This window comes from Stigmatopora argus, chromosome 21, assembly GCF_051989625.1.
Source record: "Stigmatopora argus isolate UIUO_Sarg chromosome 21, RoL_Sarg_1.0, whole genome shotgun sequence".
NCBI lineage: Eukaryota > Metazoa > Chordata > Actinopteri > Syngnathiformes > Syngnathidae > Stigmatopora > Stigmatopora argus.
Genome location: NC_135407.1, coordinates 9532327 through 9554381, shown reverse-complemented (window position 1 = coordinate 9554381; position 22055 = coordinate 9532327). Strand labels below are relative to the sequence as shown.

General features: G+C 40.0%; 2 protein-coding genes across 6 annotated transcripts; both read right to left on the bottom strand.

The window, feature by feature from the left end:
* Window positions 1–403: 403 nt before the first annotated feature.
* Window positions 404–9377, bottom strand: LOC144066762 (heterogeneous nuclear ribonucleoprotein R-like). Of its 5 annotated transcripts, XM_077590071.1 has the most exons (15): window positions 9210–9377; window positions 8365–8528; window positions 8173–8291; window positions 7972–8082; window positions 7770–7883; window positions 7189–7365; window positions 6698–6833; window positions 5489–5694; window positions 4407–4556; window positions 4213–4334; window positions 3595–4133; window positions 2820–2858; window positions 1442–1503; window positions 534–655; window positions 404–418 (listed from the first exon to the last, which is right to left on the bottom strand). In XM_077590071.1, exons 2-13 carry the CDS (start codon window positions 8522–8524, stop codon window positions 1472–1474), a joined length of 1905 nt encoding a protein of 634 aa, XP_077446197.1. In that variant the 5' UTR covers window positions 8525–8528; window positions 9210–9377; the 3' UTR covers window positions 404–418; window positions 534–655; window positions 1442–1471. The 5 variants fall into 5 exon arrangements, with proteins under 5 accessions (XP_077446197.1, XP_077446200.1, XP_077446199.1 ...); XM_077590074.1 differs by lacking the exons at window positions 404–418; window positions 2820–2858; XM_077590073.1 differs by lacking the exons at window positions 404–418; window positions 534–655; window positions 1442–1503 and adding an exon at window positions 2551–2573.
* Window positions 9378–9815: 438 nt separating this feature from the next.
* Window positions 9816–12514, bottom strand: atp5if1a (ATP synthase inhibitory factor subunit 1a). The gene is made up of 3 exons (XM_077590683.1): window positions 12346–12514; window positions 10144–10256; window positions 9816–10064 (listed from the first exon to the last, which is right to left on the bottom strand). Exons 1-3 carry the CDS (start codon window positions 12415–12417, stop codon window positions 9923–9925), a joined length of 327 nt encoding a protein of 108 aa, XP_077446809.1. The 5' UTR covers window positions 12418–12514; the 3' UTR covers window positions 9816–9922.
* Window positions 12515–22055: the final 9541 nt, after the last annotated feature.

The window sequence follows — 22055 nt, the reverse complement described above, 5'->3', positions numbered from 1 at the left end:
TAATTAGAAGATAATTCAGAGTAATTTATAGGATACCCTAGTTTAAAATCAATTAGGTATGCATATGCTTGTTTGGTGGATGGCTCTGAACTAACAAAAAATATGCAACATTGATTATTTATATTATTGATAAATTACCATCTGGCTTTTGTGTACGTACATGTTTTTTTTCAGTACCTTATGCAAAATTCACAGCCAGGTGGGCATGTAGGTTTGCAGGTTGGTTAATAACCTGTACTGTAACAGCAACATCAGATATGAGTCGGTTGAGTTTACATAACCAGGAGTGTATATATCAATTTAAATGGAATTGGGCCCAAAAAAACTGCAGTCTAAATCAAGACTACATCTTACCCATTGCTCACTTGTTTTAATATAAACTTCTCCATGTAGGTCCAATAAGTTGTGCTCCTTTTACCTGGTGGCATAAAGCATACAAAAGACAATTCCTCCATTTTTTAAAAGGAGATATGACCTTAACAGCAACAAAACATGTGAAGCTACGCGTTACACTGGCACCAAAGGAACCTTACCTTGTGCAGCTGACTTATGCCATCTTGTGGCAATATAGCGAACAACCACCATCTTGAGCTACATCCTGTTTCACACGGACTCCATTTTAGCCCCTTCTCATCAAGAATCCTAAGCACGGAAACTGAGCAAATGGAAGAACAGCTTATTTAGTTCATATTAAGAGCACATAAATCATTGTATAACCGGAATTGAAGACGCACAGCAAATGCACCATCTCATAAAGGGACAATGAAAGCATTGCCTGTTAAACAGCTTCCCCTAGCGGCAAAAGACAGAAAATAGTACCTCACCCCATTTAAACTCATCTCATATCTCATTTTCTGAACCGCTTTATTCTCATTGGGGTTGCGGGGGGTGCTGGAGCCTATCCCCAGCAGACTCCGGGCCAGAAGCGGGGGACACCCTGAATCGGTGGCCAGCCAATCACAGGGCACAAGGAGACAAACAACCATGCACACTCACACCCATACCTAGGGGCAGTTTAGAGTGCCCAATCAGCCTACCGTGCATGTTTTTGGAATGTGGGAGGAAACCGGAGTACCCGGAGGAAACCCACACAAGCCCGTAGAGAACATGCAAACTCCACACAGGTGGACCTACCTGGATTTGAACCCAGGACCCCAGAGCTGCGAGGCCGAAGCACTAACCACTCAACCACTGGGCCACCCTATTTAAACTGTACCTCATTCATAATTACAGTTGCTAACATTGTTTAGGTCTCAATTACTGTTAGATTCTCATTGGTGGGTAAGATAATTTTCCCAGATTTTCAAAACCCAACAGACTTACTGATTTCCAAAATTAAAAAGCCTTCAAAGAGTGCAAGAAAGAGTAAAAAGGGGAAGAAAAAAGCATGATTGCGAGTGTACAGTAAAAAGGTACAGGAGGGGAGACTCGGCGAGCTCACCCTGGAGTACCGTTCGGTGAATCCTTCGCTCTAGCGGCGCAGCCTTCCCATTGCTCCGCCACCTGGGTAAGTTGGAATAAGAGGACAGTCATGTAAAACAAAAGAAAAAATGGTGGGTCCCCACAATAATCAAAACGCAAACATTCACTAGTGCATTGTTTCTGAAAACCTGTGAATTTGAAGAATTTTAACCCTTTTTGGCATAGTCAGATCCTTGGTGTCTTCAAGGGAATGGATAAGCTCATATGAAGGTAAAATCAATGGGTATTTAAATATGAACTTGTCAAAACTTGCCATTGTGGACAGATGTACAGTATTGAAATGCATATTTTCCAATGATATTTCCTTTAAGGGACTGTCCTCCTACATTAAGAATTGTTTCACACTGCATAATGTATCTGATTACTAGAGCAGTCTTTTACTTTCTTTCCCGCATGTAGCTTCACCTGAATAAATTTGAAATTAGAGAAGCTTTTATTTCCACGGTTCAATTATAAAATGTACTCATCTGTAAATCAGGGATAATAGTTTTGATAAGACAAGAGTACAAAATAATTGTGATTTCTGAAGTTTAAAAAATAACTGACACGCTGTCCAGATCAAGATTTGAGTTTTGATTTGACAACTGTTTGTCAAAAATATTAAAGTATATTTAGATGTACCAGTACTGTACAACTAAATAGTACTCAACTTTTGTAATAATTATCCATTTGGCGCAGCGAACTTTTAGAACAATTAGTCAACAGCAAAAATGATCTGCTTTAATTTGGCAGTATTACTGAAAACTTCAAAAGTGCAATTATAGATTACTATAGCTGTGGCCTTTTATTATCCAAAGAATTTTGAATTCAACACTGGTACCAAGTCAAATAAGCTCACTAAATACACTGTACATCTGTGCCCACAAAGGACGCTGATGGTTTAAGAACTGGGCTAAGAAAAAAAATCTTAAGCACAAAGATTGACGGCAGTAATAAAGGGTTAAAATCCTCTTTAAAGATGTATCCAAACACAATTAGGTTCTCTTGTCCGGTTTTGCATACCAATTGCAGGTTTCTGATTCTCCTTGAGGCAAAAGAATTTGAAGATCTTCATCCAATATGAGAATTGAGGTTGAGCTTTAATCATGTGGCTGAATGGGAAAAGACTGAATTTGAAAATTTGACAATCGAATGATTCTCAGCTGAGTTTTATTGAAACGGAACAAATGTAGAAGTTATAAATACAAATAACATCAGAGAACAAACGGCTATTGGCTCTTAAGGTAAGCCAAACCAAATTCTATTGGGCAATTTGAAAGAAAACAGGAAATGACGGTATCAATTCAAAATAAAAATTACAATTGAATGGAGTCTAGAAATGCTAAGCATACACTTACAAAATGTCGATTTCGTCCTCTGTGGATTCTTTTCTCCACCTTTGCGAAAACAAAAAATGAGTTCTGAAGCTCTAACCATAGGCATTTATATACAAGCAAGTCCCTAAACAACTATGATGCTTAAAATACACCAGGCACATACGCAGCATACACAGCAAACACCATCACTTTTGGACTAGTTTCCTCTTTGGAACACTAGTCCAGAGTAGCATGTACTTGTGTTGCGTAGTGTAGTGAGTCCATTTTATTAAAAATGGAAGATGTATTCAATTACAACCGTGTCCTGCCACTACGTGCCTGGTGATTTTTTTTTTGCTACAAGAAGCACAAATAAAAGAGAGTACAAGAGAGAGTAGGGAAGGGAGATGGACACCAATGTCCTGCAAGGCAATGTCTTTTTGTTTTGGATGTCTTCTCAGACCAATGACAATGAATGTCCACTTTGGGTAATGTTCGTTGGATTTTAGGTAATCAGGAAGAAAAAGTAACATTAAACAGGATTGGTTTTTTTTTCCTTTTTTAAATTATTCACCACAACTTAACCATTCAAAATATGAGTACTCATATCAAGCCAATTGTGGGTGCTTTTTTTTCAACTTAAACTACACAGGTTTTGTAATGTAATTAATCGGGGGTAATGAATAAAAAGTCAATCAACAAATACGGCCAAATCATTTTTTTCACATAGCCAAAATCTTATGGTGTCTTTACTTCCACTGTTGGCCATAAGAATCCTGTGAAAACTCCATGGTGTCATTACTGTAACCATAGTTACCGGAATAGTCGGCCCCTTGCTGCAGAGGCTGCTGGGCGATGGGCTGGGACCCCCAGTTCTGCTGGTTGTTGGTCTGGCGGCGCTTGGAGTCGGGCTGGTTGTAGACATCCGCCTTCCTCTTGCCTCCGACATTGCCCCCACGATTGCCCCGGGCCCCGCGAGGTCCGCGGCCCCTCTGCGGCTGGAATGGGGTTCCACGCCCGCCTCGGCTACCTCTCGGCGCTCCAAGGAGAGGGCCTCTCTGGGAGTAGCCTCCCCTGCCTCGGGTGGTAGGCACACCGCGGGCCCTGGAAGGTGATGGCCCACCCCTGCTAGGACGGCTGCCACGCCCCCTACTGCTGTATACATCTTCGTAGCCATAGTATGGGTCTTCGTAACCACCACGATAGTCATGATAGTCGTAGCCATAGTAGTCATCGTATTGGTCTTCGTAGCCATAGTAATCTGTGAGATATGAATAGCCTCCACGGCCACCACGCCCTCTACCACGCCCTGGGGGAGGCATGCGTGGAGGTGGGTAATAATAGTAGTCGTCATACCTACAAAGACAAATAATGTCAGGTTTTGCATTCGGAGAACCGGTCAGACATCTTTCTCCTCCGCCCCTTTCCAACTCACCCTGTAGACCTTGAGGTCTGTCGAGCTGCTTGGCGCTCTTTCCTCTTTTTATCAGGAGGCTTGGCCAGGACAATCTCAATTTCATCTCCGCCAAGCTCCTTCCCATTCATCTCATCCATAGCCTATTCAGAATTAGGGGAGGTCATCTCACTTTAATTCTTAAGGCAGTCACGGTTTAAGGACACCCAACTCACCGTTACAGCGGCATCCCGGTCTTCGAAATGAACAAAAGCGTAGTCTTTTAATTTCTTGACTCGTTCCAGCTTTCCAAACTGAGAGAAAGTCGTTTCAAGAAGCTCTTCGGTCACTGCCGTGGCTAGCTTCCTTACAAAAAGCACTTTCACCTGCACCACAGACAGTTTTGTCACCACATCAGTCAACATAGGATCTAAATCAATTTCAGTCCCCAAAAATCCAAGATATGCAAGTATAATCAGGGGAGGAAAGGAGAATAACAAGTACAACGCCTATTACAGGGGTAGGGAACCTATGGCTCGGGAGCCACATGTGGCTCTTTTGATGGGTGCATCTGGCTCTTTGCCAACCTGTGAGCTAAAATATGGAAATCGCTGTTGACAGAACTGAGATATTACATTTAGAACTGCTTTAATCTTCATTTTTTTTGCAGTAGACTCTTCGGGAATGCATCCTCTCATTGATTAGCGACAGCTTGAGAATCTTTTAAAAAAATATTCAGTTTTTTTTTCCACTTTAAAAGTGGTGAAATTACCCCAAAAAATTGAAAAGGCACTTGTTTACATGTATGTATTTTGACTTTTAAATTGGTAGTATGGCTCACAAGGAATAACATTGGAAAATATGAATTGTTTGTGGCTCTCTTCGTCAAAAAGGTTCCCGACCCCTGGCCTATTATGTGCATTAAAGCAGTAGCATCACAAATGTAGCTAATTTATGGCAAAATTTGCAGCATAGCTGTTAAGTTGAATCGGCTACAGTATTCCCTCGATTATCGCGACTTCACTTATTGCGAATTCAAATCTTTGCGATTTTTTCTGCTATTATTTATTCTTTTTTTTTTTTTAATGTTCATAAAAATGTGAAAATCCACGATGAAACTCGTAAGTTCCACTTGCTACTAGGACTCAGCACTGAAGGAGAGAAAAAAAACAGGCAGCTATACTAGGGGTGACCCTAGTTCGCGATTTTTCGATCATTACGGTCATGTCTGGTCTACATAAACCGCGATATGCGAGGGATTACTGTTCTGTTATTTTGTGTTAGGCTGTTTCAAAGAGGGAAAATAAAACTGGGTAACCTTTGCCATGACGTCTGGATCGGGCTCAGCGACAGGGTCAGCCCACTCCACAGTTACTGGATTCCCCCAAACTTTGACCTTGCCACTCATGAGGCGGCGACGAGCCTGCGCGGCTGATTTGTGGTCTTCATACTCCAGAAAACAGAATCCCCTGTTTTTCTTTTTATCGTCTGGCTGGTGGTACAAGATCACTTCTTGAAGACCCTCTGTAAGATTAAAAAATAAATAAAATAAAAAACACGTCAGGTTTCAAGGCTACCACAATGTCACCTTTGATTAGAATACCGCATGTACTCGCATATAAGCTGCACCCTTAGAATAGCCTTAAAATTGTTGAATTTTACAATTTCTCGCGTATAAGCCGCCCCCGATTCACAATCTTCACCTCCATATTCATGGTTTTAATAGGGAGTACAAATGTTTTACTTTGAAGGGAAAATCTTAAGAACCATCACAAGTGGTATTTCTGAGATACTGTATGAATCAAAAGCACATTATTAGGGTCAATATCATAAAGTTAGTATGGCGGTCTTTGTAAATGCAAAATATCAAATTATTCAATATGAAAAAAGAAATAAGTCTATCTTGATGAGAACCTAATGCTTTCTAATGACAGAAATGACTATTTTCTTACCAGAAGTTTAAGATGCTGTGGCAGCCATATCGTTTCTAATATCAAAATATCTCAATTATTTCGATGGTTCATATATTATGGCAATAGTGGTCACTTTCGAACAAGAAAGAGAACGGGAAAAAAAATTAAAGCGGAATTTTGTTTTATTTCAAAAATCAAGGCTATTCGCGTCTGGCCAGTCAGAGCACGTTTAACTAAGTAAGACGGCAGCGCCCTAGGTAAGATGGCGGCCCTAGGTAAGATGGCGGCGCCCTGAGTGAGCAGCGACAGGCACGAGTTCTTTTTTTTTTTTAAATCTTTAATTTCTTTCATAGAGCTCAAAATAAATGTTGTTTAGCGTTTTATCTGTTTATATTTTCTCTATTTGTAAATAAATGATCGTATCAGCCGCATTGTCTTGCGTCATGGCATTATGGCGTTATGGGATTGTTACCTTGCAGTTTCGGGCATGTCGTCTTTTTATGCGCATATACGCCGTACCCTCGATTCGGTCATCTTTTTTTGTCCAACAAATGCGACTTATATGCGAGTAAATACGGTAGTTCTTTGTATCACAACAAAGATCCTCAACTGACCTGTTACTTTACCAAAATCCTCCAATATACTTTCTCTAGTCTTGTTTTTTGGGATAGAGCCAACAAACAGACGATTGTTGGCCACAGATATGCACACTCCTAAGTACTTGCCATGACGGATTTCATAGTTATCACACTGAAACCAGAAAAAAATGTCAACAACTAAGTAAACATCTCATTCAAAACTTGGCTACTAATATTGGAGTAAGAATAACAAAGTTTGACAATGTAAGGCAGTTTTGGATATGAAGGCCTTTGAAGCGAACTTCGTATTTGAAGCTCACAATGATAAGAAATTTTACCAATATTTATAGCCTTTGTACGTAATTGTACTTGATAATTAACTTGATCCATGTCACTAATTCTATCTTATTTTATTGTAATAACAATAAGTAGTTCACCTTAAAGGTTAGACATTTAGCAAACCTTGCAGATTCTGTCCTTACAACAAAGTTGCTGTATTTCCCCTAGGATTCAACCTCAATACTCACAAGCTTCACAGCTTTTTGTGCGTCGTCCTTATTGCAGAATGTGATGAAGGCATAACCTCTATTCTGCCCAGAAAGTGGGTCCATCATTAATCTTAGGTCCCAAATGGGTCCAGCAGACTCAAAGAGTGGCACCAGCTCATCTTCATACAAGTCTCTTGGGATCTTCCCCACAAAGACCTAACAAAGTCACAAATATAGACATGGTAAAAAATAGAAAAAACAAACCTAACAATCAGTTGAATTGGGTAACCAACACAAATGTGACACAACGGACAAATTAAAAGATGACACTTTTCCATTGGAATGCTGTTGTTGTGCAATTCAACAAACATTAAAGATTCAACCTCGTTACTTTGTAACATTTTTTCTTTTGCCGAGCAACTAAGGATTAAGTAGAATGTTTTCCTAGTTGGGGGATTTTCAAAGGAGGAGATCAGGCTCACAAAACTACAAACGCACCCCAATACTGCATTTTATATTTTTGAATTTGAATATCATCTTTTTTGAAGCATGAAATGACATCAAAACCTCAGGCAATTAATGGCATCAATATTTTAGTTTGTTGGACATTTGCTGTTCACCTCTGTCCCAATCCCTGGCTGTACACCGTTGTAAACTTCTTCAGGTGGGGGGCCTCCATATTTCCTCTGCCCTGTGGTAACATCCAAAGTGTATCCTGTCTGATCTAAAAGGGCCTTGAAAGGCACAAACAAAACAAAAACATGAAATTGGTTGCATAGCATGTACTCAACTTCTACAAAAAAAACAAGGACACTCCTATACCTTTATTTTTGTCTCATCAGGGCCTTTAGTGGTCTCTTGTACTTTGCTACTACCTTGCTTCTCTCTCTGCCGGTAAGTCTTCATCACGCCACAAAGGAAAGCACTCTTGTTCTACATGAAAGAGGACACCATCAACAAGGCACATCCATTTAAAAAAAAGACAGTAGCAAAGTAAACAGGGGTTAAACTTTTTTTCAGTACCTGTACATGCGATAGGTCACTCTCTCTGAACTGCTGCAGCACAGCGAGTGCTCCATCCTGACTGAACTCACGCAGCGCATCGATGGCCCGCTCATCCAATTCAGCATATGCCACCAAGCCTGAAATAAACGGCAAAGTTAGTTCCATCCCGTTGCGAGAAAAGCTAGATTTACCACCAGGACAGCCGCTTACCTGACTGAAAGATGTTATCTAGATTTTCAGCAACAGTCTGTGAGAGTCCTGAGTTAACGAGCGTTTGATAGCTCTCCGTGAGTTGTCCTGTTACTACTTCCATGGGTTCTTCGTCCTCCTTCAGCACGATAGAACTACCGTTCACCTCAGCGGCAGCCATTCTCCTGATTTAAAGTTGATTGAATGGGGTTCCTTCAGTGAGGGCTTTTCTCTCCCCAGTGTTTTGTAAGAATCATGTTCCAAAAATATTACATTTTCAGAGTGTACTTCAAAGGTGATTAAATATATATTTTTAGAAAATGCCAGATTAAAAAAACAAAATAATATGCGCAATATAACAAGGCTATTTTTATAGCTTAAAAAATATGGAAACTCAAAGGCGTCCTATAGGCAGCGGCAGGATGACAATGAAGCGCGGCATTTATGCGAATTTTGTCTTGGAATATTTCCCTACAGAATTATATCAGTTATTATTACATTAAAAACGATTCCTTAACACAACGGTGGAAAGATTTCGGTTTAGTACAATATACTGGAACCTACTTGCATCTCTTTACCAAAGCAGACTAGCCGTCCCGCCCCCCTCGCGACTCGCTTATTAATAATCGAGATGAATAATGCTTGATTTTGACAAAATCCACGGACATATAGCCAAAACATATTATCACGTTCATGAAAGCATATTCGAGTTCTATCTAGATATTCAAATATATCATTTTTTCAGGCCGAAGAGTAGGGTTTGAGGATGCTAGCTAGTAGGTAGGCCGCACTCTGCAATAGATACCTTCAAAATCTAACATAAACGAGCCATAAAGACTGCAAAAACAATACTTAGCAACACTTACCAAGTTGATTCCGGAAATTGACACAATCGCGCTTTATAATTTTGAAAACCTAACGTCTCTGGCGAAGGGATAAAAAAAATACTCGAAGAACAATGTTTTTGTGTCGAACCCACGAGTCAAATTTTCAGACAAGAGTCTCGTCGTCTGTGAGCGTGAACAACGCTAGGCAAATATCGCGAGAACTGCATGAAATACTTGGATGGGCGTGTCCCTCCCTTTTTTTTCAATTGAAGAAACGGAACAAACGGCGTCCTTAATAAACTTCCTACCATTGACAACGACAGACGCCCATTATATTTAAACTTGTAGAAACAGCTGTGAATGCTTTTTAGCCCAATAAAAATGGATTGGATGTCTGGCGCCGTCAATGAGTTAACGTTTAATTTCTAAAGTCAACAATCAATGAGCTACCAAATACACAAGTGGGGCCTTACACAGTTAGGATTGACCTGGGATCGAACTCTCAACCCTGAAACGTTGAGGCAGACGCGCTAACCACTTGTCTACTGGGCCACCTATTGTTTTCACATGAACAGAAAATTGGACTGTAATTAAATCAATTATAATCACATTTTGAAAAAGTTTTCTCTTAAAAAACAGACTGAATTTGAGTTGTTGATCTGAGTTTATTGGTAAATTTTAAATTTTAAAGGATGTTATAATAGATATGGGTAAAATATTATTTGATATTGTTTTGATATTAAAATGTTTGCTCAGTCATCATGCTTGAGCCGCCTAATTTTGCCATTATGGCGATCAATCTCCTTTTTTAGGCGCTCAATCTCCTTTTTGTGATGCTCAATCTCCTCTCCGTGATGCTTCTTCAGGGCTTCCATCTGTTCCCTCTCCTTTTGCCTATGATTGTACGAGGACATTGGTAAACGACCAACAGAAAGGTGAAAGGGAAGAATGTTTTGAAGAAAAAGGGTCTCACCTGAAGTACCGCTCCTCTTCTGCTGCTTGTCGTCTTCCAAATGCACCTCCTGCTTCCCTCACAGAACCTCCCCCACCTCCACCTTTTCCTGCTCCCTTGCCAAGTTCACCAAGCTGGAATGGAATAGATTAAAGTTCATTCATTTTATGAACCGCTTTATCCTCAGTAAGGTTGCGGGGGGTGCTGGAGCCCAACCCAGCTTACTCATTTCTTCAGTGCCGAGTCTTAGTAGCAAGCAGAAGACAGGGGAGTGACTTCCACTTGCGACTTTCACCGTGGATTTTCACATTTAAAAAAATAATTAATTGCAGAAAAAAATTGCAAAGAAGTGAATTCACGATAAGTGAAGTCGCGATAATCGGGGGAAGACTGCTTTTAAATTCATCATGAAATAATCCTTTTCCAGATGAATTTGGTGTTTACAAAGTAGGAACGCTTTAAAATACATAACCAGAGATCCAGTGGAGCAGACAAAATCATGAAATTTCAATAACATATTTTCTTTTCAAATATTTATCTGCAAGGTGTGTTTCTACGCCTTTCCTGGGACCCCAAATTTATTAGGCAGTGGCTCCTTAGCCAGTAACCGGTCAAATAGTCCCAGGGGCTATTTAGCCTGTAACCGGTCAAATAGCCTATATGGCCCCATATGGCTATTTAGCCGGTAAGAATTCTGTGTGGGGTAAATAGTAAGAAACTACAGCTATGGAGCCACTGCCTAAATAATAGTCATTAAATCATGTTGGGGTTATCCTGGATAATATTATAGATGTATGCATTTTAATTACTTTTGTATTAGAGTGTCTTTAATTTGAGACTGGGGCAAACTCGAGGTGGCTCCAGCTTGTTGAGGTAACACCTCACCGTATCCTCGGCTCCAAGGACTGTTTACGGGGAGATACACCTCGATGCAACCCAGACACCCAGATGCAAGTTCGCAATGAAGATCTGCGAAGGACTCATAAATTGCTTTGACTTGGACGCCGGCAGTTTACCTTATAAAGAAATTATTATGCTTGTACTGCAAATTCTTACGCAGGTGTTTTGGTTTCGATCTAATATGAGCAGTTATTTTTTGACCTTAATGGTGTTATTCGGTTAGCTTATGCAATTGTTTTGAATCAGATTACATTAAATGTTTTGAGTATGGCGCGACTAAATGGAGAGTATGCCGCTCTTCAGAATCCTCCTGGATGAAGACGAATCGGGAGTGATTTTCACTTGCAAGTTGTAATCAATGTATGTTAAAGATGTCTCCTGTTTGATTAAAATTGTATTAATACTTAATCCATCAAATCCCTATTCACCTAATGTTAAAATCTATCAATTGGCAATAACACATCAAATTTCAATAAGATTGGTTGAATGGTTTAGAAAATCCCCTATTCACTCAATGTTAAAAAACGGCAGTGGCTCCTTAGCCGATAACCGGTCAAATAGTCCCAGGGGCTATTTAGGCGGTAACCGGTCAAATAGCCTATATGGCCCCATATGGCTATTTAGCCGGTAATAATTCTGTGTGGGGTAAATAGTAAGAAACTATGGCTACGTAGCCACTGCCTAAATAATAGTCATTAAATCCCTATTAACCTAATGTTAAAATCTATCCATTGGCAATAACACATCAAATTTCAATAAGATTGGTTGAATGGTTTAGAAAATCCCCTATTCACTCAATGTTAAATAATAGGTTACCGGCTATATAGCCCCTGGGACTATTTGACCGGTTACCGGCTAAGGAGCCACTGCCAATTTATTAAATCCCCCTTGATTGCCAACGCAGTAATTATAACTATAACTAGACTGGAAATTTATTTCTTACTTTTTTTTAAATTAAAAAAAATCCCACACCCTTGTGTTGTACAATCCATTTTTTTTAACAAAACTAGAAAAATGTAATGCGGTTGTATTATACCTAAACTCGTTTTTATTTTCACTCCTGTCAGAGTTGTTTATCTAAACTTATCAAATGTTTAAACGGCGTATAGTATTTGTTGGCATGATGCCAGAACAACCAGTATTATTTGCACTTAAGTCATACTCTTTCGATTAGTGTAAGTCATTTCACATTACATTGCTATAACGACATGTCTGCCTCCGGATGTACTTTGAGTCAAAGTTCCAAGGTTGTTTTAAAACCTTTAGCAAGATGAAGCTAATTGTAAATAATGACGTTAAGTCAACAATCCAACACGGGTGTACCTGATCGGATGCCATCCTAATCTGAGATGAGATGAAGACCCTGGGGTTCAATCTTAATAAATGCCTTGACATATTGCTCGCAGTTGCAGACCTTGCCACCGATGCAGTTTTACAGACGCTGGTGGTCTCGCCAAAATTGCGGAAACTTGTAAACGCATCTGGGCGGAAGTCTGGATGTTACTGCCTCTATCTGGCCAAAATGAGAACTGCAGATCTGTTTTTCAATTTAAAAAAGTCACTTCATATTTGAAAAATTGTGTTGAGTTTTTATCAGTGGCGGTCCGTGCATTTTCTCATAGCGCCTTCAATGTATCAATCCAACCCTCAAAAACTATTTTAGGGCTATAAAACCTCTTGTTTAATGCAGCAGAGCCCGCAGAACTGATTGTGAAGGCGATGAGGCAGATTTCTGATCCTGGCAACAAATAATGGCTGAAATCTGATTGGTTAAATGCTTCAATGTGAAATAACATCTGGAAGCAGTGAAACCAGGGGGAAAAGCAATGAAAGGAAGCTAACAGACCATTTGGAATAATAAGTATTGATGGACAAAATATAATATATGATTCAGCTATTTCTTATGCCAGCAGAGAAGGCCTCGAAGGCCCTGACGGCCTGCCACTGGTTTTTATTATTTGTGCACTCCGCGGTAAAATATTTAAATTTCATTATACCTGTAAAATGACAATTTAAGCATTCAAAAGTAAAACAATCATCTTTGATAAAATAAGTAAAAATATGGAAATTTAGGGTGGCAGTGAAAAAAACCCAACTAGTATGTATAATCTTAAATCTAGACTGCAGAAAAAAGTACAAAGAATTGAAGAAAAGTATTCACACTTTGTCACAACTCACTGCTGTTAACATGACTGCACTGCACTCAACACTATGTTTAGGCCTATTAAATTCTAAAAGGAGACTTCTAGTTTGTCAAAGCTTAATTATACGATCATTTCATATTGCGTGACCCACTTTCCATTTTTGTTTTCATTGCAATATAAACAGCCACCATTTGCTGCAATTACAGCTGCAAATTGCTTGGGGTATGTCTTTATCAGTTTTGCACATCAAGAGACTGCAATTTTTGTCCATTCTTCCTTGCAAAACAGCTCGAGCTCAGGCAGTGGCAGTCCGTGCATTTTCTAGCGACACCTTCAATCCAACCCTCAAAAACTATTTTATGGCTATAAAACCTCTACTGCATCTACAGCTGCGACACATAAAAATAGTCAATAATAACCTCATACAATTAAAATATTATTTAGGAATATAGCCATATTTTACTCACCAAAAATCCTTTTTAACTGTACACAATATCCATCCTCCTTTCTTTCTTCCTTCGTTTCTATCGCCATCGAAGCTAATGCTGAAAGTCGAGCCTGTCCTGTTGTATTTCTGGCATACTTTTTTATTCGATTTAGTGCTGAAAATGTTCGTTGCCGGTTGTGACAGATTTGCTTGCTTTGGAGTTGTCCGACCTTTCTTAATGTTGTCCAGCTTTTTTCTCTTGAAAAGTCCATCTTCAAAATGGCTTTAAATCAACACAACAATATATTTGCTTGTGCACCTCGCTCCAGATACAGTTTTGTAGCTTTGGCCCCCCTACTCTATCACCAGCCAATCAAAGTTGGTGAAAGCGATGACATATCCATACGCCAGCGAGAAGGCAATGACGTATCCCTACGCTTGCGACAAGGCATTGTGGTGTTGCCAACTCGAAATCTGATTGGTTAAAGCAACAGTCTTATCAACGCTTGTTTAATGCAGCAGAGCCCGCAGAACTGATTGTGAAGGCGTTGAGGCAGATTTCTGACCCTGGCAACAAATAATGGCTGAAATGTGATTGGTTAAATACTTCAATATGAAAACACACATCTGGAAGCAGTGCAACTAGGGGGAAAACAATGAAAGGAAGCTAACAGACAATTTGGAATTATTTAATAAGTATTGAGGGACAAAATATAATATATGATTCAGATATTTCTTAGGCCAGCAGAGAAGGCCTTAAGGCCCTGACGGCCCGCCACTGAGCTCAGAGAGGTTGGATGGAGAGCATTTGTGAACAGCAGTCTTCAGCTCTGCCCATAGATTCCCAATTGGATTCAGGCCTGGACTTTGACTTGGCCACTCTGACACCCGGATACATTTATTTGTGAACCATTCCATTGTAGATTTGGCTTTATGTTTAAGATCATTGTCCTGTTGGAAGATGTTACGGCTGTCAGCCTGGGTACACACTATAGTAGGGTGTGTTGTTTTGTGTGTGGTTTCTTTTTCTTCTGGGAGCTGTGGCTCCATCCACTTGGCCAGGCCAACACAGCTGTGACTACTTCCCAATCATCCATCCTCCAATCAGGATCCACTTCCTGTCCTTATTTAAACCCTTTTATTTTTCTGTTCAGCCCTCGACTCCCTTGACTGCCTGTGATTGAAGATGCTGAGGTAGTGGAGTCCTTAGTTTCTCAAAGATCGCACTTATTGTCTAGAGTTAAGTAAGTTTTGTTTGCCCCAGCTTCACCTGGTATTGCCAGTACGCTACTCATTGTTATAGTGAGTATATATGTTGATAAAGTTAATTATTTTGGGCTGCATAGCGGGACTTGAGATAAGTTTAGACACCCCGGGGTATACATATAGTTTGTTGCATTTATACATGTAGTTTATTCCCCTGTATAGACTTTTATTACATCAGTTTGACAGTGGCACCTTTAGGCCTTCTTTCCTGTATTTTTGTGGGTGTTGATTCGAACACCTGTCTAGGAGGGTGGATTTTTTACTGTTTTTATTTGAGGGTGCCACTTTAGTATCTTTTGCTTCCCATATGTTATCCCGTAGTCCAGGTTTTGGTGGACTTTGTTGTTAATAAATTATCATTGAAGGCTACTTGCAGTGTGTCTGGCTTGTCATTGACTGAATCTTTCTGCTGTGGTAGTTGTGACTCCCTGGTATATCTTACCATCACTGGGAGTAGTAACAGAAGATAAATGTCCATCCCAGTCTCAGGTCTTTTTCCAGACAACAACAGGTTTTCTACTAGAATCCTGTATTTGGCACCATTCATCTTCCCATCAATTTTAACTATAGATTCCTTGTCCCGGAGCCTACATAACTGTAAATATTCTATGCCCTTTAAATTGAATATAAAATCACCCATTTATAACAAATTAAACCTACACTATGTATTAGAAAAAAACAATACTTAACAGCCCCATCCCACCTGTTGTGGCAAAGGAAAATGTATCTAATAGCATTTTATCAAGCAGTTTTGGACCTCATACACAATTTGTCAAAGTAAAAAACAGATGCTGAGCAAATATTTATAACTTTACCACAGTTCTGCAATTCACCTTTTTTTTCTGCAATGACCACTGTGGATGGAAATGCAGAGACATAATCAGTGTAAACATTTGAGTTGTGAACCCAATTTTCCAAGTACTGACCCACTTACAATAAATAGGTTTTATTTAAGTTATTGCAAGCATAGTAGTAACAGTCCTGCAACAAATGGTGGCAGTATACTTGCAAGGATGAAAACATCATTCCCTCAGTTCTGGAGTGGATAAACTACTATGATGTGAATAAATATACATCTCCATATATCATTTATGATGCTAGTATTTTTCACTTTCAACAATTGAGCACTTCAACATGATTAAATGATGTTTCACTCAAAATTGAGTCATCAATTCAAAATATTTTTTTGCCAATTTACCTGATTTAATGTATGCATATGACTTAACGTGAGAAACTACTATTGTAATTATATATACGGAAAAAAAAATCAATGTGGTAATACGTTACAAACCAGGGAGCTCTTCCCTTTTCCTCTGGGTACTGCACTCCGCAATAAAAACATAGTTGAAATGGAAATTGCACAAGGATCAAACAGTATTTCCCTTCAATTTATTTAAGGTGGGGAAAAACATCCGTTGCAATGCTGTTTTGTTGTTTGTCTGGATTTTTTATTTTTTACATTATGCTTAAATGGGCATCCATTTACAGACTTCCAGTTCACAGGATACAGAGTAGCCAGTTACCTGCATCCTTGCACCTCAACTGCTCAAGTGTTGCCATAGGAAATAGTATCCTGGCAACAGCACTAACCTGTGCAAAGACAAGGTAAGGTCATGCACACAAGATTTGATCTCAATTAATTCCTTTTCATAATCTCTGCTTGCTGAAATGTACAGTTATAACATGATCCCATCCATGTGCTTACAGTTTACAGTATCTCATTTAATATAATGCAATAATAAATTTACATCACATTGCTCAATTTAACAGATTTCTAGAACACAACACTAATATTATATAGCCTCTTTATGCCAGTGCATTGTTCAAAATAGTACAATGTGGTATGTATTAATATCTCTGGGGAAGGTTATCGCCTTGTCTTTTTTAAAGGATTGCACAGCATTGTGTTTGTCTTGGAAAATTGTAATGAAAAGTGCCATTGCATATGGCTATAATTGTATTAAATTGGAATGAACATATTTAAAATACTCTTAAATGATATTTGTCTTATATACACAGTTAAATTGACGTAAAATTGTTAAAATCAACTCTGCTATACCTTCCTGATTAGCTCCTAACTTTATATGCATTTTGCGCACATGCTTATATGACAGCTGGTGCTGCGACTCACTTATTGAAATAGCCTCCAGAGTTGCCTCGGTGTTGCCATGGTGACCATCAGTGCCGCTATCGGGGTCCACCCCGTCTTTGTTTTCTGAACACACAAGGTCGTTTTAGCTAAGAAACATCTGGCATACATTTTTTAACAGATTCACCAGCAGGTTGACTGCAATTAAAATCACTTAGTTTGCACCAAGTAAGTCAGCCATGAAGGATGCCAGCAGTCCATCAGTGCTCCCTAACCTGACATCACATGCCCTAAATGCTTCATCAAGGTACATTTCCTCCTCTTATGCTTTTCATTGTCACTGTTGCCAAATGGTTGCTCATGGGGGATTTCTTCAGGCCCTTTAAATATTTGAGGACTGCGGTCCCAGCTCTAAATGAAACATGCCTGAAACAAAATTCTGATGAGATTTTGCTGGCTGTATATATGAATAACTGTAAATTGACTATTCTTGCATGAAATCCTTCAGGGACCTGCAGGGATATTTGGTGGGTCAGGTGCTTAAAGTTAAGAATGTGGAGAGGGCACTTGGAGGTAGAGCTTGAAACGGGAACATGCTGTACTTTACCTTACAACTTGAACTTGCGACAGTGTGTTCGGGTTAGTTGGGGTTTTGGTTGGTTTGTTTGCTTTTCGCCTAATATGTCCCTCATGGTTTCCCTTCCCCCGTGTGATCAGGTGTGTATTTAGTAATCAACCCTTGTCTGTGTACTTAAACCCTGTGTGTGTGTTCAATTCAATTTATTGGCGAAAGAAAAGCACAAAGGCTAAAGGCCATGTAAAGAAGATAAAAGTGTGTAACAAACACGGTGTTGTCACTGGTTCACGGCCAACATGTCATTCAGAGCTCTCTTGAACTGAGCGACCGTCAGCTTCTCGACCACACTCTGCGGAAGCCGGTTCCAAGGTCCGGCGATGCGCACCGAAAAAGCAGCCTTCCGCCGATTTAACCGGAACCTGCGAGGATACATCTTCCATGGATGACCCCTCAGACTTCGATCAGGTGCGGGCGTGAAGAAGAGATCGCGGGACATGTTGTAGTTACCGTGGAGGATGTTGTAGGCCAGTATCAGGTCCCCTCGCAAACGCCTAGCCTCAAGGGTCGGAAGATTGAGTCGCTGGCATCTTTCCTCGTAGGACATTGTGCTGAGGCCGCGGACCATCCTCGTTGCAAGTCTCTGGATCCGCTCCAGATGCTGGATGTCCCTGGCGAGGTACGGTGATGCAGCTTGGACGTTAGTCTTGGTGGGATCGTCCCCCTTGTTTCCTTCATGCCAAGTTCCATGCTGCTCGTTTCCCCGTGTCTTCCCATCAGGTTTGGTTTTGTTATTTGATGCTAAGTCCTTGTTATTTTTGTGATAACCTTGCCACGTTTTATTAAAAATGTTGTTAGAGCACTCCACGTCTTTGTCCCTGTGATTGCTTCTCTGCATTTGGGTCCTACTGCAACATTCCACTTACTCAACGTAACACCCTGAGTATAGGGTACTCGGACGTTTGGTCGCCGGACGTTTGGTCGCCGGACGTTTGGTCGCCCGGAAGGTTATTGATAATTACCATTTAAAATTGTTGCTCAAATTCCCTAAGTACAAACTGCAAATTATTATTTTGTCATACTTAATGCCCTATTAATTATTAGGCTAAAGAAAAGCTCCAAATTTCCCGTACTTTTATGTGACCTATATTGTGTTTTGCTGGAGAACTTGTTAAGACCCTGACTGACGTCCCTTACTAAAGGGACAACTCATGTACATACACACTCATACACTCACACGTCCGCTCAGTGAAACTGCTCAGGGTCATTGTTGGCTTTGATTGATGCGTAGACCATGTTGTTTGGTACTCGGACGTTTGGGTCCGGGCGACCAAACGTCCGGGCGACCAAACATGTGTACGGTACAGAGCCGTGTGATATGGACAAAATAATATATCCTGATCCTGATATAAGTAATTTTATTTCTTGCTTTAATTAAGGTTTAATCAAACAATATTTTGCTCCTCTCTAAAATCTTTGACATTTTGGGCCTTTGACAAGGATTTTAACCAGTATCACTAAGGTGAACTGAATTTGGAAGTGCCAATACAATTATTATTATCAGTTTCACATTTCTCTCATTGTGCAAAAAATGAAATCATAATAATTAAAAGAAGAAAAAAAATCTTCTTTAAAAGCTGCCTGATTTTCACAGATGGCATTTGTTGTTTCCATAGCAACTGCCTTCATTTGAGATCAACCCAAGATCCTGATGCCAGCAAGGTGCTAATTGATAATGCATTTCACATTAGTGGTGTTGAATGGGGATTAGGGTTTAAGAAAGACTTAATACCTGGTGTCTATGTGCATATTTAGACCAGTTACATAAATTGTGTAACACAATTATGCATCAATTGTTCTCCCTCTTCATATTTTATTTCCATGGTTCTTTAGCATGTGGTCTGGTGGGCCAAGTGATTAGTGCGTCACCCTGACAGGTCTGTCAAGATTTCGATCCCGGGTCCGATCTTCCTGTTTGGAGTTTGCATGTTCTCCCGAGCTTGCGTGGCTTTTATCCACATATTCCAGTTTCCTACCACTTCCCCAAAACTTGCAGGGTAGACTCTAAATTGCCCCTAGGTATGAATGTGACTATGAAAGGTTGTCAGTCTCCTTGTGCCCTGTGATTGGCTGGCATCAATTCAGGATGACCCCCCGCCTGGTGCCTGAAGTCAGCTGGGATAGGCTCCAGCACCCCCGGTGTTTAGCAGTGTGATTGTCAGTCAGCTTGACATCATATTCACTACCAGCAACTGTCTGAATGTGTCATCTGCAAGTGATGACTTTAAAAGAAGAAAATAATGACTCTCAACAGCTCATTAAGTTTATTTTAGAAACTCTTTTTTTATGATGCTCCAAAACGGGCTCAAAGGGCCTTGCTTGTCATCCAAGTATATAGATAGACTTTGGTGAAAAAATCAGCAGAAATCACAAAAATGTTCTTGCTAGATGACATCTGCAGCCTGTTCAAAACATAAGAAAGAAACAATGCACAGCCCTTTTTGTGTTGTAGAAGTATATTATGTACACACGTCTTGTGATGTGATATGTGACTCAACTTAACCATTCATTTTCAAACCTGCAAACAAGTTGCTAGAACCTATTCGGGGTGTTTAACCCTAGAATGGTAACCCTCTATTTCAGGGGTTTGCTTTCACACTTCTGAAATAGAGGGTTACCATGATTACCGGGGAAAAAAATGGGTACCCTTCATTGCACCGTCTTGCTTGGGACCCATTCTTTCCCCCCGGTAACCATGGTAACCCTCTATTTCAGAAGCGTGAAGGGTAACCCCTGAAATAGAGGATAATTCTAGGGTTAATGCCTCATATTCACTAGTCATGATTTGATATGCTCCTGATTAATCCTGATAGATAGATTAGTTCCCACTAAATGTAGTATTAAGCACAATTTGATATGAGACTTGTGCGGCCCGGTGGAAGAATGCTTAGCGTGTCAGCATCACAGTTATGGGCTCGAGCGTTCGATCCCAGGTCGGTCCGTACTATGTGGAGTATATGTTCTCTCTGGGCTTGCGTGGGTATTCTCCGGGTACTCCAGGTTCCTCCCACATCCCAAAACGCTTTTTTTCCTTAGTTAGCAAAGTGCATTTCCATTTATTTAAGAAGATAATGATGTTACATAAATCATTTAATTATCTTCATTCAGACCGATTTACTAGGCCATATAGTCAACATAGGCTTTGCTCTGTTACCATGTCAATATAATTTGCACTTTCAGAATCTTCAGAAAAAATAAGCACACCCACACTTCACAAACACACTATAAGCAATAGCTATTCCCCAAAACTATATTAAAATTCTTGGTATTTCTAGGGAAGTAAACAGGTCATTGAAAATCTCACTTAATCAATGCAGCAGATAAATTTTGCTAAAAATATTGCAGTAATGCGGCAGCCCAGTGGATGAGTGGGTTCAACCCCAGGTCGGTCCTCACTATGTCAAGTTTGCAGGTTCTTCCCGAGCTTGTGTGGGTTTTCTACGGGTACGCTGGTTGTACATTCTAAATTGCCCCTAGGTTTGAGTGAGCGTGAATGTTTTTCCGTCTCCTTGTGCCATGCCCCCAGCACCCCCAATGACCCTTGTGAGGGTAAGTGGTTCAGAAAATGATGATGATGAATATTGCAGTAATAATGGTGCAAACCAAGCAGGCTTCAATACAGGTTGTTGTCAAATGTGGTTACCTTCTATTGTTTTTTTGGACTGTAGATATAGTTTCTTTTGTAATGATTGGCCTCCTTGAAAAGCATGGAAATAGAACAGAAGAAAGTTGCTCTTTCATCAAATAAAGGGCTTGCTTTTTTGGTAACAAATCATGACTATATTTAGATCGAGAAATGCTGCCAGAGGCTTTAATATGGCTATTAAAAAGATTACAAATGCATAATCAGTATTTTTGTGTCTCTTCTATAAATTCTCTTCTTTTAAGCTATCATTCAATTTACAGGGACACGGTTTTCCCATGTACAAATTTCAATTTGATAAACTGATGGTGCAGTGGTTATTTTGTTGGATTTGGGTGGGTGCAGCGTGGGATCGATTGTGGGTGCGAATGGTTGCCCTGTGACTGACTGGCAATCAGTCTTGGGATATGCTCCAGCCACCTTGACAAGGAGAACTATTGTTAAAAATGTTTGAATAAATGCAATGAGCAAAAGATGGATAATCACAATATCAGTGTTTTTTCAATTAACAATTCCTCAAAAGCCTAATAAAAAACACATAGAGATTGTTTAACACAAAACTGCCTATTGTTGCTGTAAACTATAGTACATTTTATTTATAACTGGTGGGAAGATTCATAAGTGGGTCAAATATAAGAAGAAACTATCTCTCATTTTCTAAACCGCTTAATCCTCACTAGGGTCGTGGTGGGTGTTGAAGCCTATCCCAGCTGACTTCGGGCGAGAGGCGTGGGACACCCTGAATTGGTGGCCAACCAATTGCAGGGGACAAGGAGACAAACAACCATTCATGCTCATACTCATAACTAGGGGCAATCTAGAGTGTCCTA